The sequence below is a fragment of the Cervus canadensis genome, chromosome 30 (assembly GCF_019320065.1).
Source record: "Cervus canadensis isolate Bull #8, Minnesota chromosome 30, ASM1932006v1, whole genome shotgun sequence".
Taxonomy (NCBI): Eukaryota; Metazoa; Chordata; class Mammalia; order Artiodactyla; family Cervidae; genus Cervus; species Cervus canadensis.
The window spans coordinates 33702828-33727033 of record NC_057415.1 but is presented as its reverse complement, the minus strand read 5'-3'; the positions used below and the strand labels follow the sequence as shown (position 1 = coordinate 33727033).

The 24206-nt window shown below is 35.2% G+C and overlaps 1 protein-coding gene and 1 non-coding gene across 8 annotated transcripts in view; one reads left to right on the top strand and one right to left on the bottom strand.

Moving 5' to 3' along the window:
* Nucleotides 1-24206, top strand: part of PTBP3 (polypyrimidine tract binding protein 3) — a 91827-nt gene that overhangs the window by 53763 nt on the left and 13858 nt on the right. For all 7 annotated transcript variants that reach the window (XM_043453926.1, XM_043453925.1, XM_043453928.1 and 4 more), the window contains 4 exons: nt 1068-1232; nt 10501-10611; nt 12082-12256; nt 22608-22685. In XM_043453926.1, coding sequence (XP_043309861.1) covers nt 1068-1232; nt 10501-10611; nt 12082-12256; nt 22608-22685 — 529 coding nt within the window. The remainder of the gene's footprint in view (nt 1-1067; nt 1233-10500; nt 10612-12081; nt 12257-22607; nt 22686-24206) is intronic.
* On the bottom strand, nt 594-710 carry LOC122432167. Its single transcript, XR_006266772.1, has one exon. It is a non-coding gene; the product is annotated as a U5 spliceosomal RNA (small nuclear RNA).

Genomic DNA, 24206 nt, shown 5'->3' with positions numbered 1-24206 from the left:
CTCGAATTATCTTTACTGCATTGGCTACCTATTCCCTGCGGCTGCTTCTGTTAGTTGCTAAGTTGTGTCCAACTCTTTTGTGACCCCACAGGCTATAGCCTGCCAGACTTCTCTGTCCATGGGATTTCCCAGGCAAGAATACTGGAGTGGGTAGCTGTTCTCTTCTCCAGAGGATCTGCCCGACCCAGGGATCGAACCCGCATCTCCTGCATTGCAGGTGGATTCTTTATCGCTGAGCCACCAGGGAAGCCCCCAGTTCTTTGTGGCCCTCTTCTTGACTCTCCCTGGGCTCTGATAACCCTGGCTAGGCTGCTCCCTCTGGATATCTTTCTTACCCTTCTTAGGCTCCCCAGGTTCTGACAGCTGGCAGTGAGCCATCTACTCACAGATGACTTGCTTACCTTGTTTGGGCTCAGGTTCCGCTTGCCAGGCAGATGGATGCGTTCCTCTTTTTGCTCAGGCTCTGATGCTCCATGCCAGGATGCCCTTCCTGCCCCATTCTGAACCACCGCAGCTCCTCCATGTTTATGCCTGTCATATGCCACCAAGAGGGATTTGAGAGATTTTTTTTTTTTCTTTTTTTTTTTTTTTTCAGCCTTGCCGAAGCAAAGCCTCAAAAAATTAGTTTAACAACTCAAGATTGTTTCTCTCCACGGAAATCTTTAGTAAAAGGCGAAAGATTTATACGATCTGAAGAGAAACCAGAGTATGAGAGATTTTTTTTTTTAAGTGGTCTTTAATGTTACTTTCACATTGCTTTCTTCCCTTTTGTCATTAAAAAATCAGGATATGAAAGTTATATACAAGTTTTCTTCCTTTTTGGCTGTATATTTTTCATTTATTCAAGTAAATTTAAGTAACTTTCTTAAATATCATGTCACTGTGATAAGAAAACAAGACTTTTGATTCTTGACTGATTACGATATTAGGATATATGCATCCCAGAGAAAGTTTACCAGATATGTATATTTTTATTTAACCGTAGTACTTCACATTAATCTGCACCAACTAAGGATTATCCAGTGTGTCTGTGTAACCGCAAGTTCTCACTTTGGATTGTTCTGTAGAGAGCCCAAGCTGCGCTGCAGGCGGTCGGTGCGGCCCAGTCAGGAAGCCTGGCCCTTCCTGGAGCGCCTCCCAATGAAGGCACAGTCCTGCCGGGCCAGAGCCCTGTGCTCCGAATAATCATTGAGAACCTCTTTTATCCTGTTACCCTGGACGTTCTTCATCAGGTAAGGAGGAACACTCTTACGAAAGCAGAGTCAACTATGACCTCTGTAACTTTTAATGTTTCCTATCTTTAGTTTTTCAGGTTGTTGATTCTGGTTAATATATTTACTTAAATAATAAAAGTCTTCAGCATCCTGTTTTATGCAAGGATAGTGTCAATTAGAGGTGGTTTTTTTGAAAGCCTCCTTTTTCTAACCTAAATACTTGATTTTAAAAGGTATGTAAGAATTCTGTGTTTTTATACCTAAGCATGAAAATGAACAAAGCATAGACTCCTATAAAAAAAAATTGGTACTAGTTATTCCTGAGAAAGTAACATCAATATAGAAAACAGCAAATTTATTTCTATAGACTCCTCCATATATTTGAGCACTTTTATTTTAAAAACTCTAAAAGGAAGATAATGACTAACTTCACATGTAATATGGAAGTATCAAGTTAAATACTGACTCTCAACATAACTTTCATAGACTATCCATTACTATGTCTAAACCATCTTGATAAGGGGCAGTGTATCACATCATGGCCTACTGTGAAGAGATGGAATTTAAGAATTACAAGATCTGTCACGTAGTTATTACATGATTGTAATGAATAAAACTAAACCTCCGATAATTGATGAGTTGAGTATTGTAAGGAGTAATTGAAGAACCAGTTAGAATTCAAGCCTCCTGATGTCAGCTCCAGTATTCCATTTCATTATACTTGACAATCTATATATAAAAATTATTTTAAAACACTGAAACATATGCTTATTTTCGTATTTATATCTCAATATATGTAATATTAAACAGCATAACCCTAGGCCAATTTAGAATCATTTTAACTGTTTTCTAAACCTTTGGGTTTGTACTACTGAATGAAGCGTCACAGGGGGTTGTATGTGTGCGCTTATGTCTAAGAATTGAAATGTATCCTCTCCTGTTCTCACATTTTACAAATAAGGGAACTGGGGACCTTAGAAGCTGTTACTTTCCCCACAGTCACTGTACCAATTGGTGATAAGAGCTCAGATATATTTCCTAATATGGTTCATGTTGGGCTTCCCTGGTGGCTCAGACAGTGAAGAATCCATCTGCAATGCAGGAGACCTGGGTTTGATTCCTGGGTTGGGAAGATCCCCTGGAGGAGGACATGGCAACCCACTCCAATATTCTTGCCTGGAGAATCCCCCTTGCCAGAGGAGCCTGGTGGTCTATAGTCCATGAGGTCGCAAAGAGTTGGACACGACCGAACGACTAAGCACAGCACATGATTCACATGCTGTGCGTGTAAATATCGAAATAGATCATTTATTGTGCCTACTCTATTCCCTATGATAGTTTCCTGAGTACCATTTTCTAAATATGTGCGTTTGTGAAGCATGTCCTGTGGAGGGCTTTAGCAGTGGTATTCATAGCCACTGTTGTTTCCTAAAAGAGTTTAGCAGTTACTTAATTGATTGGCTTCTTTGTCCTGATGGATTTTCATCTCTTCTGTTTATCCCACCAAGTAGCATCAAGCTCTCTGTGATTCATCAGCATTTTTTGTTTGCTTTTGCTCCTGTAGCACTGTGGCTGCTGTTACAACTTCTGTTGCTTCACAAAAGATGTTACTGCGCCTGTGGCTCAACATTGCCATCAGTCAGCAGTGAACTTAGCCCAGGTTGTGTGGTCCTTCTTTGTTATTCCATTTGTCATTTCCCTGAGACCAGTAACAAACCTTGTTTCTCTCCCTAAAGATCATGGGTCCTTCAAGTGAAGAGAAGTATTTCTGAGTCTTCAATGGTAACCATTGGAATAGGACTCTTCAGCCCTTTAGTTATAGCACTCTCTTGTTTAACCCAACTTCACACTGCTGTTGGAAAAAGCAAAATTCCTTACCAGGGCCCTTAGTGCCCCAATATGCAGACCTCTCACTGTCTCTGTAACCTCACTTCCTGACTGTTCTGCTTAGTTAGCACCCCAGCTTTTCTGGCTCTTTGACCCTCTTCCTGTTACCCTTCTTATTTCTGTCTTAGTCCATTTCTGTCTTCTATTTTTTAGGCCTAGTCACTTAGCTGAATCTACATCATTCCATTTTCAGCTCAAATTCACCCCCTCAGTGTGTCTTTCTCTAATTACATTAACTAAGCCCTTAACCCCAGCACTCTATTCCATTAGCTGATTTAAGTATAGTATAGCATATAATAAAGGATACAGTTTCTGGAGCTGGTTTGAACCCTAACTCCACCACTTACTACCTCTATAACCTTGGGCAAGAAAGTTGCTGCTTCTATGTCTTTTTCTTATTTACATAATGGGGGTGAAGATGGTATCTATTTTATACCTTTGTTATGAGGATTTCGTGGGTTGATGCATTTGAAGCACTTACAGCAGTGCCCTGTTACATAGTAAGTGCTCAAGAAACGTTCACTGTACTTACTAGGTGCTAGTAAGAAACTAGCATTTGCTTTGTGAGAAACAGATCCTTGCTCTTGTGGCCTTCTGGGTAAGATGTAAGTTATAGCATGAAATGTGATAAATATTGTGATTGGGAAATACATGGAAGAGTAGAGTTGGTTGCACATGTTATAATTAGCAAATTTTTCCGTATTTTCTGCTGAAGAGTTGACATTAGCTAAACTGCTCTCTAACATCTATGGAAGCTAATGTTTTTCCTTTAGCTCATGGTGGGGGAATTAAGAGTGACTGAGATGGGAATGGTGCTATTTCAGATGAGAGAAGTTTCAAATGGTGGACGTATTTACAATATGATGACATTTGAGCAGAAGCTTGAAGAATGTAAGGGTGTTAAATTATGTGTATATGTGGTAGAATAATGATCCAGTCAGAAAGAACAGCAAGTGCAGAGTCCCTAAAATGAAAGTGTGCTTAATGTATTCAGATATCAAAAAAAGACTGTCATTGGATGTAAAAAAAAAAAAAAGGAAAGCTATGACTGATAGGCTCAGAGAAGGGGTTAAGACTTGATGATGCAGAGCCTTTATAATCTTGACACTGAGTAAAATAGGAAGCCATGGAGGATTTTGAGTAGAGGAGTGAGATGACAGGCTGAGTGTTTTAACAGAATCACTCTTGTTGCTATGTTAAGAATGAACTGTAGGCATAAGTGATGGAGAAAGAAACTGCAGCCCACTCCAGTATTCTTGCCTGGAGAATTCCATGGACAGAGGAGCCTGGTGGGCTACAGTCCATGGAGTCACAAAGAGTCAGACACAACTAAGTGACTGACACACACACATAGGCATATGTGAAGGATCTTAGCACAGTCCAGGTGAGAGATGGTGGTGACCCAGGTGGGGATGTGTGCACTGGAAGTGGTGATTACGTATGTATTTGGAGAGATGTGCTGATGGGTTGAGTAGATGTGAGTTATGAAGAGAAAGAGAGTAACCATCAATGCTTTCCAGATTGTGGATGTGAACTTCTGGTAAAATAGAGCCATCTTATACTAGATAGTAAGGATAGAGTGGGGGAAAGATATGGGGCAAGGGTGGGAGGTAGGGGAGGAATCAAGAGTATATTTTCAACTTAAATTGGAGATACCTGTTCAACATCCAGTGGGAGATGTTGAAGAAACATTTGGGAAATAAGTCTGTATTGAGCATAAGAATTCAGTACTGGAAAATTGGTGATCATTTGCATATGATTGGCACTTAAGGCCGCGGGATTGAATGGCATCACTTAGTATTTGTAGGTAAAGAAGGCATTCATCAACTGATCCATTATGTAAACTCAACCCTGCATTCTAAAAAACTTCTTTGTCCACTAACAGAGTAAGGCAAAATAGTATTTTTTTTGGAATTTATTACTTTGAAGTACCATCATGTGTGGTGTTAGTTATGTCCAACAGATGTCCAATAGATGAATCTCTTCAGGATGAAAGATGTCCTTTTTGAATCAAAGTATAAAGATAAATAGCTTGCAAAAATCAATTATTATTATATCAAATAAAAGAATCAACACTAATAATATAAAATTCTAATTAAAAAAAATTACTTATTTCTTTTTGACTGCTGGGTCTTCGTTGCTCTGTGCGCTTTTTTCTAGTTGTGGCAAGCAGGGGCTACTGTCTAACTGCAGCGCATGGGCCTTTCATTGCAGTGTCTTCTCTTGTGGAGTGCGGGCTCTGGGGCGTATGGGCTTCAGTAGCTGCGGCCCTTGGGCTCAGTAGTTGTGGCTCCCAGGCTGTAGGGCACAGCTTTAATAGTTGCGGCACACAGACTTAGCTGTCTGCAGCGTGTGGGGTCTTCCTGGATCAGGGATGGAACCTGCGTCTCCTGCGTTGGCGGGCAGAGTCTTTACCACCGAGCCACTGGGGAAGCCCCCAGGTTCTCATTTTCCAGTCTTCTTTTTTGCTGCCCACAGAGACTGTTGTAAACAAATTGTGGCCAATGTGCTTGCTATTTTAGAAATTTCCAGTATGAAGAATGCTTTTTTCAAGTGACTACTAGTGAACATTTTCAGTTTCTGGCAAGTTCTCTTTATCACGCTTTATTAATCTTCATCACCCTGAAGATTAATGTTAACAATCTGATCTCTTGTATTTTATTAGTCCCATTTTAAAGTCTGAAAAGATTAAAATGCACAAGACATATCAAGAGTTGATATGTGTGTGTTTGTATTTATGACAGCAAAGTATATATATTAGGGAAGTAGTCAAAGACCTTGTAATCAATAAAAATATATATTAAACATTCTTAAACATTGATCTTTTGAGGCCAAATCTATTTAAAAATAAGTATTTTGGTAATTATAAAAAGTTGTTAAAAACCACACTTCAGGCATTGCTGAATTTCCTGATACTGGTGATTGCTTACTTTATTTAATAATATCAGATTGATCTTTGTAGCTCCTCAGTAAATACAGTCCAGGGAGCTCTGGAGAGCATGGTTAGCCAGATGAGTACATTTATGTTCTGTTAGCACATTCATATGAAAATTATACAGCCAAACACATCTGCCAGGGAGGATATACATCAGGCTCTTGTTCAAATTAAATGAGAGAAAGGGATCTAAACATTAACAAAATCTGAAGATTAAGTGGAAATTAACTAGGTCCTATACCATAATACAGTATAAAAATCCCAAATTTTAGAGCAAATATATGTTCTTATTACTTCTTAACAAGATAGTTTACATAAAAATGTTTATCATTTTAAAATTTGCATATTGCCATTATTCTTCAGTCAGGTCAGAGTATAATTTTTTTTATCAGTTAATAATAAACTTTTACACTGTGCCTCTTACGTGCCAGGAATTGTACTCAATGCTAAAGAAATGACCAAGACAAGCAATATACCTTCAAGGAACTTTCAGTCTAACTAAAGGAGACATATATAGACAAATGTATAATACAGTATAAGGAAAATAGCAAGACAAGTATTTGTATGAGGCCAGGAAGGGGATAAAAATATTTGGTAAAGAAAATGAACTCTCTTGAGGTTTGGGTGAGGCTAAGAATTTTCTGGTGGCATTATTGCCTGAGCTGAGTTTTGAAAGAGAATAAATGAAAATTTCCTAGGTATTATGTAAAGAGATACAGGATCAGGGGAAAAGTCACATGTTTAGGCATAGAACTCTGAAACCGCTTGGTGTATCTGGAGAACCATTATAGTTGTTGATGTAAATAGTATAAAATAAAAAGTATAAATAAGTAGTGTAAAATAAAAAGTGTCAGGAAATGAGGTTGGAGAGGTACACCAGGGAGAGAGATGGTGTATGTTATACCAGAGAGCTTGGATTTTACTGTGTGGATAATGGGGAGATGGTGAGGAATTTTAAGCAGGGAAAAATGTAATCTGGCTTGTACTTTAGAACACTACTTGTGTCTGCAGTATAAAGGAGGGAAGTTAGGCAGTTAAATATATCTCCTTTTATATGTGTGTGTGTGTGCACATATACATTTTAAAGCTATTTATTTATTTATCTGACTGTGTCAGCCCTTAGTTGCGGCACGTGGGATATTTCATTGTGGTGCATGGGCCCAGTAGTTGCGGCATGCCGCCTCTCTAGTTGAGGCACATGGGCTTAGTTGCTCCACAGCATATGGGATCTTATTAGTTTCCCGACCAGGGGAATGTAGGGATCAAACCTTGCAGGGCAGATTGGTAAACACTGGGCCACCAGGGAAGTCCCTGGTATTATTTTATAAACTTTATTCTCTAGGATATGAGGGTGTATTGAGGAAGTACTTATTATAAGACCAAACCTTTCATTAAAAGAGCAAAACAAAAATTTCCTAGTGTTTTTCAAAATAGAGTTATATGAGGGATTAAGGTCTTAATATCTTGAACCCTGAATTATGACCATAATGAAATTAACTATGTTTTTTTAAAACATATTAAATTTCAATAGAGAGCCTTCAGACTACGTCTTTAAGAATGGAATTTTCTGGTGATCCCTTCCAAGACAAATTAGTTTCACGAGTCTTGTTGATCTCTTATTAGAATTGTTTGACTCTAATATAGAAGACAGGTTCAATCCCAGGGTCAGATAGATCCCCTGGAGAAGTAAATGGCAACCCACTCCAGGATTCTAGCCTGGGAAATCCCATGGACAGAGGAACCTGGCAGGCTAGAGTCCATAGGGTTGTAAGAGTTGGACACAACTTAGTAACTAAACAACAAATTTCCTCATAAAAGTGGAATCACTCATCATTTGCTGTTTTGGAGATTAGCTTATTTCACATAACAGTGTCTTCAGGGTTCATCAGTATTGTAGCATGTGTGAGAATTTCCTTCCTTTTTAAAGCTGAATAGTATTCCATTGTATGTATACACCACATTTTGTTTATTCACTCATCTGTGGATGGACACTTGAGTTGCCATTGAGCATCTTGTCATGTGCTTATTGCTATTTGATTGTCTTCTTTGGAGAAATGAAGTGAAAGTCATTCAGTTGTGTCTGACTCTTTGCACCCCATGGACTGTCCATGGAATTTTCCAGGTCAGAATACTGGAGTGGGTAGCCTTTTCCTTCTCCAGGGGATCTTCCCAACCCAGGGATTGAACCCAGGTCTCCCGCGTTGCAGGAGGATTCTTAACCAACTGAGCTATCAGGGAAGCCCTTTCTTTGAAGAAAGTTCTTTTCAAATCCTTTGCCTGTTTTTTAAATTGGGTTTTTGTTGTTGTTGACTTGTAGGAATTCTTTTCATGTTTCTGTATATTACCTCTTATCAGATAAATGATAAGCAAATATTGCCTCTCATTTTGTGGGTTGCCTTTTCAATCCTGTTGATAGTCTTTTGGTGAACATGAGTTTTAATTTTGACGTAGTTGTATTTTTCTGTTTTTTCTTTTGTTGCCTATCCTCTAGGATAGTTATTCTTGATCATTCTTTCTGATAATAAAAAAAGCTGGATATTTGCCTATTAAGGAAACATATATATAGTGTGTAATGACAGCAAATTCTTACTAGCATAGGGAATACTTAGATTTAAGAAGCAGGACACGTTTCTGGCTTATTAAAATCCAGATGTAAAATGAGACGTCAGAGGAAAGCATAATGCGTTGTAGGAACTTCTGGCCATGAACTTCTGTGCTGGGGAAGTAGAACAAGTGTTGTAAGAGCATTGATAACCAGGGGTCTGTCAGGAAACCTTCCCCTCACTGTTCATTCCTCTTCTCCAAAGGCTCTTCAGAGAGGCCTTCCTTGAGTACCCTTGCACCTTCCCAACTTGCATCACGCTCATCCCTTTTCCTTTTATCTTTAAAACAAAATACTTTTGTATGACCAAGTGTTGTTATTTATTTGCTTATTTATTGTCTTGTCTTTCCTCACAAGAGCAGAGACTTCTTCCTTCCTTCCTTCCTTCCTTCTGATTTTCTAGGTGTTTTTTCCTGTTACTGGTTTCTTGTTTAAATCTATAATTGAGAATATACATTGTATGATTTTTATTACTTTAAATTTGTTTAAGTGTGCTTTATGGCTCAGAATATGTCTATCTTGGTGTTCATGCATATTCTGCTGTTATTGGATATATTATTCTATAAAATGTCAATTAGATCCAACCCCTGTCCCCTTTGGTATTCATACGTTTGTTCACAGTCTCAAAGCAGAATTATTCATAAGTCTGTATTGGAGGGATATTATTAAAGTCTCCAACAACAATAGTGTTTTTGTAGTTCTAGCAGCTTTTTTTCTTTAGTATTTTGGTTCTTTTTTGTTACGCACATATATTTTAAAGATTGTTCTGTAGTCTTGGATAAATGACTCCCATTATCTTATATGGCATCCCTCTTTATCCCTGATAATTTTTCTTCAGAGGTCAGCTTTGTAGGAAATGAATATAGCTCTGCCAGCTTTTCTTAAAAATTAGTGTTAGCATAGTGTATCTTTCTCTCTCTTTAGCTTAAGTCTTTATTTTTAAAGTGGATTTCTCTCGAATAACCTAGAGTTGGGTCTTGGTGTGTACTTAAAGCCCACTCTAACAGTTATGTTTTTTAATTAGCATGTTTAGAACATTGGCGTTTAAAGTGACTTTTTTATATATCTGCTAAGATATATCTGGACATGTATCTGCCAAGTTGATAACTGTTTCCTACTTACTGTGCTTGTTTGTGGTTTCCTCCCCCATTCTCTTTCTGCCTTTTCTAGTTTTTCTCCCGTTTCACATTTTGTTTTCTTATTAGAATTCTTTAGAGCATTTTTAGTTCACAAAACACTTTGAGCAGAATACATATACCTCCTTACCCCCACAGACATACTGTTCCCCCTATTGTCAAGATCTTGCATTAGTATGATACTGTTGTTTAAAATTGGTGAACCAGTGCTGAGATTCTTGTTTCTATTTTGTTCACTCCTGACTTTTCAGAGTTTACAATGATTGTCTATGACTATTTGATGAATTAATAGAGCATTGGACGTTTTGTTGAATATTTTGTAGTTTTCCTTTCTATAAAAATTTCAGGAAGTAGATGCTGATTCTCAGGCTGAAATAGTTGATCTGTGTGACTTCCATTTCCAGGTATATGCTTTGCAACACCATTATCTCATAGCATTAATTAATTCCTGTTGTAACCTTCTGTTTCAGTACTGTGCCAATTATGACAAGTTATAAAATAGGTTAAATATTTAGCTCCTGTTGTATGTCAGGCACTGTTTTCAGCCATGTATGGGTGTTAGAACATGAACATCTTAGGCTTGATTTAAGTAATTTTGGTACCAGTAGTTTTAATAAAGGAGATTATTTTCATTTAAAACTGAGATTTATGAATTAAGTTATATTTATAAAGATAAGTTAGCTAAGTTTTTCCCTTAAATTTAACCTAATGTGAACTTTTTTCCAGATATTTTCTAAATTTGGCACAGTCTTAAAGATTATCACCTTTACAAAGAATAATCAGTTTCAAGCCTTGCTTCAGTATGCTGACCCATTGAATGCACATTATGCCAAAATGGTAATTATGATCTTTATTTCGTTTTCCAATTGTTATTATAGTCACTTCAGTGATACCAAAGAAAGTCATCATGTCTTCTCCTTTGCTGTAGTTTACTATGTTTTTTTAAAAATTGTAATAAAATAAACTAATTTACCATTTTTAAACATACTGTTACATATGCTCTTTTTATAGTCTAAAAGCTACTTCTCTCTTCATATGCAATGGCTTCAAATCACTTTCATTTCTTATATTTCTGGGACTCATTTCTGTTTGTCATATTTGAAGTCTAGAGTTGAGCAAAGTACTCCTGATATAATCTAACTAATAGAATAGAATTATCTTTGCCCTAGTGCCCTCATTTACTTCTGTTAAGCGAGCCAAAGATTGATTGATTTCTATATTTTTGCAACCATATTCACTGTTGAATCTCATTGAGCTCCAAATTGATAGACATTAAATCTTAGAAAATATGCTGCTTTCAATTCATATTGTCTTCTTTTTAGCACACAAGTGCTTGACTTTTGACAAGGTATAAAACTTCACATTCAGTTTGGTTATGTTTGATCCATCTCCTATTGAGATCTGTCCCTAACTCTAATTCTATCTTGTATCAGTATCTGAATCATTTCTAATTTTTTTCGGAAGAGAGAGACTAAGGTTGACAGCACTTTGTGTTTCACATAGTATCTAGCTCTTGACTAGGAATAGCATTGATATTTGCTGTGTCCTCTACCTGCATGTATTGTTCTGTACCTTTATGATGGCATACTCATTAGTAACTATTATGATAAGTAAGCATTTTTTAGTATATTTGTTTTTTTGTTTTATTTTTTGTGTTTTAGTTTCTGGTATCTATTTTTTGTAAATTCAAGTGTTTGTGGAAGTCATAAGTAGCTGTTAATATCCCTCTGGAAGATCTTTATCATTATGAAAGAAGAGATTGCTAATTTTTGGTCTTGTATCTGCTCTGACTTAAAACTTCCCTCAAGCTTGTTACTCAAAGGAAATAAATTTACAACAACAACAAAAAAAAAGTGGTTGATACTGTTTCACATATTGTGGTTCTGACAAGTACCATTTACAAAGACTATATCATCTTAACCTATATAAACTACACTAATATGAATTAAGATGAAATGTAAAATTTAAATACATTTAAACATTTTAAAACAATCATAATAATAATTAGTACAGTGTACAATAATGTATTATAGTTTTTCAAGTTTATACATTTATCCTCTTCCATTTGATCTTACCATAGATAAAATAGAGATTATCACTTTACAGAAGAAAAACCTGAGAAATAGAGTTTTCATTTTCTCTCTTAGGCTCACATAGTTAGTGATAAAGGTAAAAGAAAATACAGTTCTTTGGCTTTTAGTTTAGTTCTCTCTGCTTTATGCCTGATTGCCACTTTTTGTCAAAAGTAGAGGCTACTTGATTTATTGTTGTCTTGCAAAACATCAGTCCCTTTCTTACATGCTTTAGGCTCTGGATGGCCAGAATATCTATAATGCATGCTGCACTCTGCGTATTGACTTCTCCAAGCTCACCAGCCTTAATGTGAAATATAATAATGACAAAAGCAGAGACTTCACTCGCTTAGACCTTCCCACTGGTGATGGCCAGCCATCCCTTGAACCCCCTATGGCTGCTGCTTTTGGTGAGTAGTTCTGTTTTGGGTCATAGAACAAGCTTTCTGAAGTTAATAGTTTAATTTGTTAATCCATATATGTCAGCTGATTTCTTCTTGGATTCTCTCAGGATTTCTAAAGAAAAGGGAGACTTGTGGAACAAAAATGTGTTCATTAACTGAATCTTAATATCAGTACATTCTATTAGTTGTCAAAAACAAGTGGATACCTAAAATTGAATTTATTTTCTAACATTAATTAAAGAATATTGCTCATTCTTTATAAACCATACAACCATTTGTCTGAAATTAATAGTCTTATATATTACCATTGATTTAAACAAGTTGATTTATAGCCAGCAAAATATTGACATAAGTGCTCTTGAGAGAAATACTTCTTCTTTTTAAAGTAGTGATATTTTGAAACAAGGGCCTAAATTGGTAGTATGTTCTTTCTTTATTCAAGGAAGAGGATTTTTGTTTTTTTATCAGAACTTTTCATCATTACCCTAAGTTTGTGTGAAATTGCATTTTTGCACTAGTAAAAATAAAATCTTCTGCATTACTCATGCCAGTGTTGCTTTGAAGAACTTTCTTCTTTTATTTAAGATCAGGTCTCAGTAATCTAAACTTTTGAAGTAAACCTTTATGTAAAAGGAAACATAGTGAATAGCCTAGTTGAATATATCACTAGGTTAATGTACTTTTTGGCTTTGCAGCACTCAGATGTGGTTTATTATTTAGATAAGGTATTAAATTTTATTACCCTTCATGGTTGATTTTTCTTTCCCAGATGACACCATAAAATATTAATTGAGACTTTAAGTGGTATTTAGTTTATCTTCATTTTACAGGTGAGAAAAAAGAATCCTTAGCCAAATAGTTGTCCAAATTTTCTAGAAAACAGTAAATTTAAAATAAAAGCTTTTTATTATTTATAACTGAACAAAGTCAAGTGGGTTGTTCAGTTCATGTCCCTGAATTGTTAAAGTTTCTGTTTTAGTCTGACCAAGTTTTTGTGTTTTATACATTTGACCTTCCATATCTACAGGTTTGGCATCTGTGGATTCAACTAACCACAGATCAAAAATACTTGGAGAAAAAAAAAAGTTTCATAAAGTTCCCAAAAGCAAAACTTGAATTTGCCTTGTACCAGCAACTATTTACATAGCATTACATTGTCTTTACAACTATTTACATAGCATATACAACATATTAGGTATTATAAGCAATTTAGAGATTATTTCAGATATACAGGAGGATGTGCAGAGATTATATGCACATACTGTGCCATTTTATAAAGGGACTTGAGCATCCTTGGATTTTGATGGTATCTACAGGATTAGGGGCTGGGAGTGTCCTGGAACAAATCCCTTGTAGATACTGAAGGGTGCTGTATTTGTTATCAGCCTCTACTCATATATACAACTTGGCAGAGCCAAAGGTCTTTGTAATTAGCATTTTAATAACAAGTGATAGAAACTGGGGCTGTCATTCAAGTTTGCCAAAGCTTGGCTATCAAGTGCAGAACTGCACATATTCCAGTAATTGAATACATACTGCTTTGGTGTAATTAATGTTCTGCATTGTGGGAGGAGGACATCTAAAAAATATGATTAAGAATTTTGGTTTCTGAATATAAATTATCAAAATGTTGCTATCCTTTCTTATTTTGTTAATAAGTCCTTTGTCATTGCAAATAGTATGTACATTCTAAGAAAAGTAATTTATCAAACAGAGAACAATACCTTTGGGTGTTGTATGAAAGTTTACTCTGCCTCTCACAAATATTTGACATGGTTCACTATTCCCTTCTTTTTTTTCTCTTGGCTTCGAAAATGCTACACTTCCAGGACTCTGTTCCTTACTTCATTAGCTGTTCTTCCTTTTAAAGATTACCCTTTCAGGTTCTTAGAGCTAAGTTGTAAGCATTCTGGGGTCTTCCTGACCTGTTTTAGAGATAAAGCTTGTAAAAATATGTGAATATAGTTTTTTTTAATAATTTAAAAATTTTTCATGTAATGTTTAACATTATTCTACTAATTTCATTTAGTTAGTTAGTTATGGCTATGCTGGGTCTTCACTGCTGTGTGGGTTTTTCTCTAATTGCAGCAAGCCAGGGTCTACTCTCTTGTTCCCGAGCATGAGCTCTGGGGCGTATGGGCTTCAGTAGTTGTGACTCTTGGGCTCCAGAGCACAGACTCCATAGTTGTGTCCCATGGGCTTAGTTGCTCCGTGACATGTGGGACCTTCCTATATCAAAGATCCTCCTGCATTGACAGGCAGATTCTTTACCACTGAGCCACCAAGGAAGCCCCTGAATACAGTGTTAAATATCCATACTACCCGGATTAAGAAATAAAATGTATACACACACTGCAGAAGCACCATTTGTACCCCTCTCATTTATTGTGTTCCCATTCTCCCTGCTCCAATATAACTGTAGTCTCAAATTTTTGATGGTAGTCCTGCTTTTGCTTTTTTGCTTTTCTCCTGTGGTTTGGTCTTGGTTTTTTACTAATTATGCAGCCCTAAGTGCTAAAAATTTTTCTCCTATACTTAGAAGTTTATTTAAACAGAATCACACTGTTTTTCTTTTTGATTCATCTATGTTCACATATGTGGCTCTTGCATATCCATTTTCAACACTGTCAAGTGTATAGATTTCCACTGTATGAATAATATTATAGTTGGTTTATCTATGCTACTATTGATAGACATTTGGGTTATTTTAGTTTGAGGCTATTATGAACAGTGCTGCTTTGAAATTTTCCTAATTATCAATGAGGTTGAACTTATGTTTGTTGGCCATTCTTTATGAATTTTCTGTTAATTCTTTTGCCTGTTTTTGTATTTAGTTTCTTGTCATTTCTTGTTTATTTGTAGGAATTCTTTAATATTCTAGACACTAGTCTTTTTGTTGGTTTTACATGTTGCAAATAGTTTCTATCAGTTTTGGCTTATTAGTTCATTCTCTTCATGGTATTTTTATATGGCCAAATTTATTTGCCATATCCTTTATGTTTGTGTTTTTGTGCCATGTTTAAAAAATCCTTTATTACTTTGATATTATAAATATAAACACTTAGAATATTCTAAAGTTTATAGTATTTTAGTAACTTTTTATTGCAGTACTTCAAGTTGCAGGAATAGTTGAAAGAATCCCCTATATCCTTTAGATTCTCTGACTATTAACATCACATGACATTTACTTTATCGTCTCTCTTTGTGTGTATGTGTGTGGTATTTTTTTCTTCCTCTGAGTCATTGGAAAATAAGTTGCAGGCATGATGTCCCTTCTAAATACTCATTGTATATTTTCCAAGAACAAGGACATTCTTAACGTAAACATCAAAATCAGAGAATTAACGTTCATACAATACCATTATCTAATCCATAGACCTTTTAAAAATGTTGCCAGTTGTAAAAATAATGTTCTTTATAAGAAAATGTTTTTCTAGTAGGGATCCAAACCAGTATCAGGCTAATTTATTTGTCATGTCTCGTGGAGGCCTTTAATTTGGAACATTTCCTCATTCTTTGTCTTTTATGACCTTTAAATTTTTGAAGAGTTCAGGGTTGAGTATTTAATAGAATGTATCCCAATGTGCGTGTCTGGGTTTTTGGCTGAAATAATGTTGTGTCTTTCTCATTTCGTTACATCATGAATGCTGCCAGTTTATCCTATTCCTGGTGATGTTAACTTTGATTACTTAAGGTGGTTTCTTCCAGTTTTCTTATTGTTTTTCTCTTTGTAATTAAAAACACATTTTTGTAGGGATAATAGTTGAGACTATATATAAACAGCCTATTTCTTAAAACTTTTCACCCTTTCGTTGTTTTTTTTTTTAAAGATTTTTATTTGATGTGATCGATTTTTAAAGTTCATATTGATTGTTACAGTATTGCTTCTGTTTTATGCTTTGGAGTTTTGGACATGAGACATGTGGGTTCTTAGCTCCCCAATCAGGACCTGAACTTGAATCGCTTGCATTGGAAGACGAAGTCTTAACCAGTGGACTGCCAGGGAAGTCCTTCACGCTTTAGCTTTAATATCCGCTGCCTAAAATAGCTGTCACTGTGCTGGTTGTTGCTGTGTTGGTGATGTGCTAATTTCAACTTTCCTCCTGATTCAGTAGCTGGAATTTTATTATAAAGGACTTTTTTTTTTACCACTCCATTCATTCATTCATTTTTATTACATTTATGTGAGTTTAAGGTTTATAGTGTTGTACTTTATGTTTACATAGTGTAATATGATTCATGATATAAGTGATACTTACCCCATTACATAGTTTTACTATTATTGTCTATATTCATTATACTGTGCATTAGCTCTGTATAACTTAATTACTATTCATTCTATTTATTTTTTCACATTAATATGGACTTGTAAATTCTTATTCTATGGGCAGTGATTTCACATTATTGTTTTTCATTTTATATTCAAACTGTCCCAGATTTGGCCAGTGGGAGCCCTTTCATACAAGTTTCTGTGGCCTTTTGACATGTCCTCATCATTGTATGCACACTTCACTACTTTCTGGCAGAAGATATGTCAAATCAATCTTCTTTACTTTCCCTGCCTTAGCACTGCAGTCAGCCATTTCTCCAATGAGCCCTGGTTCCTTTTAGTGGAAAATAGTATTTGGAAATCAGTATTAAGGCATTATATATGCTTATTGATAATAGGGTATCATTGCTTCTAGAAACTTTAAGTGGATGTGTATGTATACTTCATAAATATATTTCTCTCTGTGTGTCTTTTTAAAAAACCAGATTTTAACTGATACTTCCAATTTCTAATTGAGCACCCTTTTTTTCATATTGTGATTCCTTTTCTTTAAGATGAGAAATATAGTTTTCTGTTAGCCTCAACATATTTACCCATTTGCTCAATCCTATAATACACAAAACGTTTCAGAATTGTTAACACATACCATTAACTAGAGGTTAATATTTGCATAAGTAGTTTTCTGGGCATTGCTCCAATGGTCTATTTATTCTTTTTGTCATTACCACAAGTCTGAGTATCTGACAGAGTTAAGTCTCTTATTCTTCAAGAGTATCTTGGCAGTTCTTGACCATTTACACTTAGGAATTTTAGGATGAGCTTTTCAAGTCCTCAAAGGGGGGGGGGGGGAAGCACTGTCAGGATTTTAATTAGATTATATTGACTTTATAAATCACTTAGAAGGCAATTGACATCTGTACAATAGAGTCTTCCAGATTTTGAACATTGTGCATCTCTCCATTTGTGTATTCTTTTTTTTTTTAATTTGTATATTCTTTAATGTCTTTGAGTAAAGTTTGACGACTTTTCCAAATAAAAGTATGTTTACATATGTTTTGTTAGAATTATTCCTAAGAGCTGTACTTTTTAGATTCTAATTCTCAACCAGTCTTTTTGATCTGTGTAATTTTGGGCAAATTGCTTAACTGCTCTGTACTTTTGTCTTTTTATATGTGAGATGAGCATAATAATAATACTTAACTGGTAAGAGTTGTGATGAATATTATATATGCTAATGTATGTAAGAGCTTAGAATGATGCAATGTAAATTTTAGCCATCATTAGGTTTTCAAAGTGTTGCTAATACACAAATGCAGTGTTGTTGTTTCTTGACTTCATATTCAGCAACTTTGATTAACTCTTCTTTCTCTAAATATTCTAATTTTTCTCTCTTACTTTAGTAAGATGCATTGAACTTCTAAAACTTATGTAGAAATGGAAAAGAATCTAGAATAGTGAAGTAAATGCAAGACTTAACATAAAGTGCAGTAATCAAACCACTGTGACAGTGTTGAAAAGATAATATATAAACCAGTAGAGAAGCATATAGAGTCTAAAATTGACCCACATGTATAGGATGAGTTGATTTTTAGCAAAATTGCTAGTGTAAAAATTCAATAAAGGAAAATCTTCCAACAAGTAGTTTTTGGACAGGTGGGTATCCATATTGGAAAAAATAAATTTTGATTAGTATGTCACACCATACTGACAGATTGACTTGAAATGGATCTTAGACCTGTCTTTAAAACTTAAACCTAAAAAACTCCTAGAATAAAACCTAGGAAAAAAAAAACCTAGGAAGGGGGACTTCCCAGGCGGTCTAGCAGCTAAAACTGGTGTGCTTCCACTGCAGGGGGCACAAGTTTAATCCCTGGTCAGGGAATTGGAATCCCAAGTGCTATGCAGTGTGACATGGCCAAAACAAAACCAATAAATAAATTAAAAAATCTTATATTAAAAAACACTAGAAGAAAATCTTTGCAACCTTGGGATATGCAAACATTTCTTAGATAAACCACAAAAATCACAAACCATAAAAGGAAATAATTTTATGTATTGTATATACATCAACATTTTAAAAGTTCAGTGGCTTGAAAGATACCATCAAGAAAACCAAAAGGCAAGCTTATAGACTTGAAGAAAACAAATTAGTTATATCAAGGTATACAAGGAATTCACAGCTCAATAATAAGAAAACAAATCATTAAAAATGGGCAAAAGATTTGAAAAAATATTTTACAAAAGATGGTATATGAGTGGCAGTAAGCACATGAAAAGATGCTCAGCATCCCTAGTCATCAGCAAAATGGATATTAAAATTACTATATTATAACATACCCTTTAGAAGCATCTTGATTTGGTGGATTGTTGTCTTTTACTGGTCCTAGAAATGATCTTTTCACATATGCCATCTTCACACTGTTTCTTTTCTTAGTTTCTGGAAGTTTGACTAGACCTGTTAAATTCTCTTTCTCTGTTCTGAGTATCTCAAACTTTCTGTCCTGTTTTTTCCTTTATCTCTCTGAGCTGCATCCTGAATAATTCCTTAGGGCCTTTCATTTTATTAATGGTCTCTTCACCTTTGTGTAATCTGTTGTTAAACTTGTCTGATAACTTTAAATTTCAGTAATTGTGCTTTTTATTTCTAGAAATTTTATTCTTTTTTTAAGTATCATCTGCCTTATAGATACTTTTCAGCATAGCTTTTATTTTTCCAAACATACTATCTAGAATCCTCATCTGATAATTCCAATGTCTGAAGTCTTTGCAGTTATTTTTCTGCAATTAGACATTTCTTTTTCTGCTTTCTTCTTTTTGAGTTATTCACTTACTTGGGAAATAACTTGGGACTTCTTTGAAGCTTAGCCTCAAGGTGGTATGTTCCTCCAGAAAGAATTTACTTGTTTGCAACATCAAAGGATCTGTGTCTGGGACCATTTCAATCTAAATCCATAATTTTGTTAATTTTCCCTTGAAGTCCAAAGAAATGTGAATTTAGGCTGCAAATTCACATGAGAACTTACTTTTGGTTAGACCTTTTCAGGAACGGTTTTGTCTCCTCTCTGTTAGACACAAAGTCAGCTTTCCTTGTAGTCTTCTGAAGGGAGGAGGAGTAGGCAATGGGACGGGTTATTTTAGGTTTATACTGTTGGATGAATGTCATGGAGGTCTCCTGTTGACTTCCTTCCTCTTGGGCTAACCTTGGGATTTGCATCTTGTCCATTACGCGTGAGGATGATGAAACCAAAGCTGTTCGATAGAGTTAGGTTTTTAGCCGGGTTACTGTTAATCATCTTGTTAGCTGTTAGGTTTTTCTTTAAAAAGGATCTTTTTACTGTTCATTGGGCATATCTACCACAAGGTTGGTCTTTGTTATTTAGTCTGCTACTATATCCACATTTTAAAAAAATAATAATTGTGCCTTTTTTCCATAATATATATTGTTTGTAATGTTTCAAATGGCTCTATATTTTGTCTAGTGACCCATAATTTATATAATAATTCTCCAATTTAGACATTAAGCTTGTTTCTTTAGGGTTTGCTATTATAAACAATAGCACTGAGAAATACTGAAACACTGATAAACTGATTTCATAGATAAAAATGTTATCTATTTGTATTACCTCAATTGCTATTGGTAATACGTTTTCCAAATGTAAAATATGTGTGATATAGCTATTCAAATCTTAAACCTTTTCCTGTAAAGTTTGTGTAAACCAATGTCTAACAGGTTAATTTGCTAAAATATTTCTGCTCCTGCTTACTTGAGGAATGTAGATTTATGGAAACTTTACAAATGTTTCTTTTGTCAAATATTAACAGATGTTCTTGTACTTGGAAATAATTATTTAAAATTTGGCCCTGGAACAGTTTGCCAGTTCTTTCATTTATTGCTATTTAATGTTCAGTGAGAGTTAATATCAAAAATTTTCCTCATTTCTCTCAAACCTACTGCATATCTTCTGCCTCATACTGCTCCCCCGCCATAACCACTTGTATTAGACTTGTTGTTTTGTTTTAAAAGGACCTCCCTTGCCTTTCTGACAAATCTCAGTGATTTATAGTAATTAACGTTTATTCCTCTCACATAACTGACACCTAAACAACTGTGAATCAATTTTTGCAAACTTCCCTCACATGTCTTTTTGATCCAGGGTCCAGGCTGAAGGTGTCACTCCATTTGAGACGTGGCATTCTCGTGGCAGAAGGTGAAGGAAATCAGAGAGCTGGTGTAAACCCATAATGCTTCCTAAGGCTTCTGTATAGCAGTCTGTGTCATGACTGTCTGTGTGTTCCTATCATGTGATTGAATGCAGTGGCGTTGCATACAAATGTATGTTCTGCAGGAGACACTGCAAGTCACATAACTAGCCAGAGTTAGATGGAAGGGTCAAGTGAATACTTGGCAACCATATTTCTTCTTTCATTTATCTTCCCAGTGTAAATTTTCATAGTAACTCATATCCATATTGAAGTGTCTTGGGTAAGTCTTCCTCTATGCCTTAAAATAGTTGTTATGAAAATGAATCACTTTACCTATGATCTTCAGCCTACTTGAATATAAGTTTAGCAAGGGCAGAGATTCTTGGATGCGTTATTCAGTGCTTCCTTAGCACCAGAGGGATGCTTGCCTCCTCGTGTGCTTTCAGTGATATTTCTCTTATATCATCAGTTACTCTGTATTTCTCATTTTTGTGTCTTCATTTATTGTCAGTTCTCTCTGCTAGCTCTGTCCCTGAAGTCTCTTTATGACTATATTTTCTTGAATTATTTTAATGAATCATAGCACATATTTAACAAATTATGTTAAATAATTCTCTTTAATGAAGAGAATAAACTTATGTGATCTTTTAACTCCTCTGGAAAATACAGCCTACATACTTCCTATAAATATGCATATCACCCTATCACTTTAAAAAAAAAAACAAATGCCTGCCTTTGACTCTTACATTCTAGCTTCTTACTATTGCTCTAAAACTATTGCTTCCCATTTATGTTTCTCACTCTCCCTAACTTTTATTGAACCCCTCTCCCTGAAATTCCGTCTCTTGATCCTGAGGGACTATAATTCATTGTGTTGTTTTCTGAGGCTGTTCTCTCTCTCTCTCTTTTTCTTGGAATGTTCCTCTTCCACTTAAGTGTACTAATACTCCCAGGTTCTCTTTTTAGCTTTCTTCATTTCTTGTCTTGTGCCCTTTTTAGTGGAGTTTTTCTTCATATGACTTTTACATTTATTTCTATATAGATGATTTACAAATCTGTATCTTGTAGTAGTTAGAAATTCTGAGTTTACCCCCTCATTTCCACTGTGGCATTGCCATTTGAATGTCTTACTATCACCTTGACCTTAACTTGTCCTAAATCAAACTGTTTTCCTACTAGTAATGATTCCACCATTTAGAGCTAACTCCTCTATTTGTTGATGGTGCACAGTCGCCAGGCTTCTAAATGGAGAAGGAATATCAGCCTTTGTTTGGCATCTGGTACACGCTAAGCACTGCTTTTCACTTAATGTCCAGCTCAAGTTTTACCTCCTGAGAAGCCTTCAAACAGTCCCAGAGATCCTTTGCAATCCCTTCTTCTTAGACCACTTGCAGTACATTTGTGTTTAAACCTCTAGATCCTCAGCATGTGAATCTTCTGTAATTCATAATTTTAGTTTGTAAAGCCTCTCAAAGGCAAGGATTTTTATTTCGTATTTCTTTTTGTGAGCACAGTACCCCATAGGTACAGTATAGTTTAGCGAATATTTGATGATTTTTACATAGAAACAGTGCTCTAAATAAGGGCAAGAATATCAACCTAAATAACAAAACCAAATAAAACTAAGTAGCAAACTAATAACTCAGAATGAAATATTAATAACATTCTAGCTGTAGTCTTGAACCTTGAACCCAGTTGAAAGGGATTAGCCTCTGGAAGTGGCAGAGGCTCTTTTACAACACAACAAGGATCATCTATTGAACAAATCTTCACTCGTAATAGAATCTCTTTGTCAACAATATACCCTCATATGGCCATTTTATTGTGTTGATAGCCATCTTTATAGAAGGTAGTGTATTTATTTCAGCTTCTCTTCCCCATCAGGTGCACCAGGAATCATTTCCTCGCCGTATGCAGGGGCTGCTGGATTTGCCCCTGCTATTGGATTTCCTCAAGCTACAGGTGACTGTTTTAAAGTTGAAGTTGAAATGATTTCTTAATGATGATTTATATATTCTAGGAAATTATCAAAATGAAAGATATGACCATGTTTGAAGGATTTACCAAAAAAGCATTACACACGTCAATCATGGAAGTGGCTCATGGACAGTAGATGATTGTACAGCTTCCTTGTGTTTATGAATAATTCTAGTTTCCTTCTCAGCACTAAAGTTCTGTTATCTGTTCTGCATCATCTGTACTTGCCACTGGCACAGTTAACTATAGGTTGACTATATTAAATAACCTTAGGTTTGTCTCTTTGGTTATTATATAAAACAGATGAGCTGCTTGCTGATAAGCAGCTCAATTACATGTTAAATAGACTTGTCTTACTTATCCTTACTGCCTATAATGGCATTCAGTATTTATCATGCAGACAGCAAACATTTGAATTAGTAAACATTTACTATTTTATCTGTAAGTACTTTTTTAAAAAAATTAGTAGGTTTGAAAGATTATTATAGAGGATATGCATGCTGTTTTATTTCAGAAAAAAAAATATATACACATTTTTTTCTTTTAGCTAGTGAAAATAAGAGAGAGAGCAATCAGTTAATACTTTGATAATGACTCTGACTCTTCCAAATAATAAGCAAAATGAATTTGATTATAACTTAAGGAGAAAAAATACTTTATGGTTTTGTGCTTAAAGAAAACACTTGAGGTTGATGATTGGAAGAGTGATGCAGTGTTAAGTCTAGTCTACATATTACCTTTATAGCTTCCAGCTGATCTGTGAATATAACTATTTTAAACTGCAGCATAGCTACTTTCCCTTTCTAAGTCTGGGAATTGTAACTCTTCTCTTCAGGAGAGGGGATGAAGTTAACTAGAAAGAAAGAGTGATTTGAAAGGTTGAGGTTTATTAAAGTTTTAGGTTTCTGGTGGTTTTAAGACATTTTAACATGTTTAATTTAGTGAGTGATCTTATCTATCTCATTAAAATGAAGGCATTATACATTGTGTTCATGTGTTTGAAGCTCCCAAGAGCTACACATGTGGAGGTGGCGATATATGGTTTCCTTCATTTTGGGTATTTTTTTGACATGCTGTATCTATAAAACACTGTAGTAAATGTTAAGAAAGAGAAAAAAAATGCATGAAGAGGGCTCCTGAGTTGATAAGGCTTTTCAGGTGTAATAGAGGGGTATATGCACACACATGATTTGTGATAAAGTGGCCAGATTCTATTATAAGGAATTTTGAACTTAGAATCAATACATTAAAGAATTGGCTCATTTTACATTAACTGGGAATTTTATCTTAGACAGTTTTTAAGCTGAGAATACAAATAATTGGACCTTGTGAAGAAGTGTAGTGTTTTGGGTATTGTATGTAGTGTCAATATTCCAGTATTATAGGGCTTTCAGTAGTTTCTGCAGTATCTAGGGGAATAGAGAGCTCTGAAAATTCTTGCTTCAAAATAATATTGAATCCATAAATTTGTTGTTGATGGTAATAATGTTTTACAAGGTTACAAAG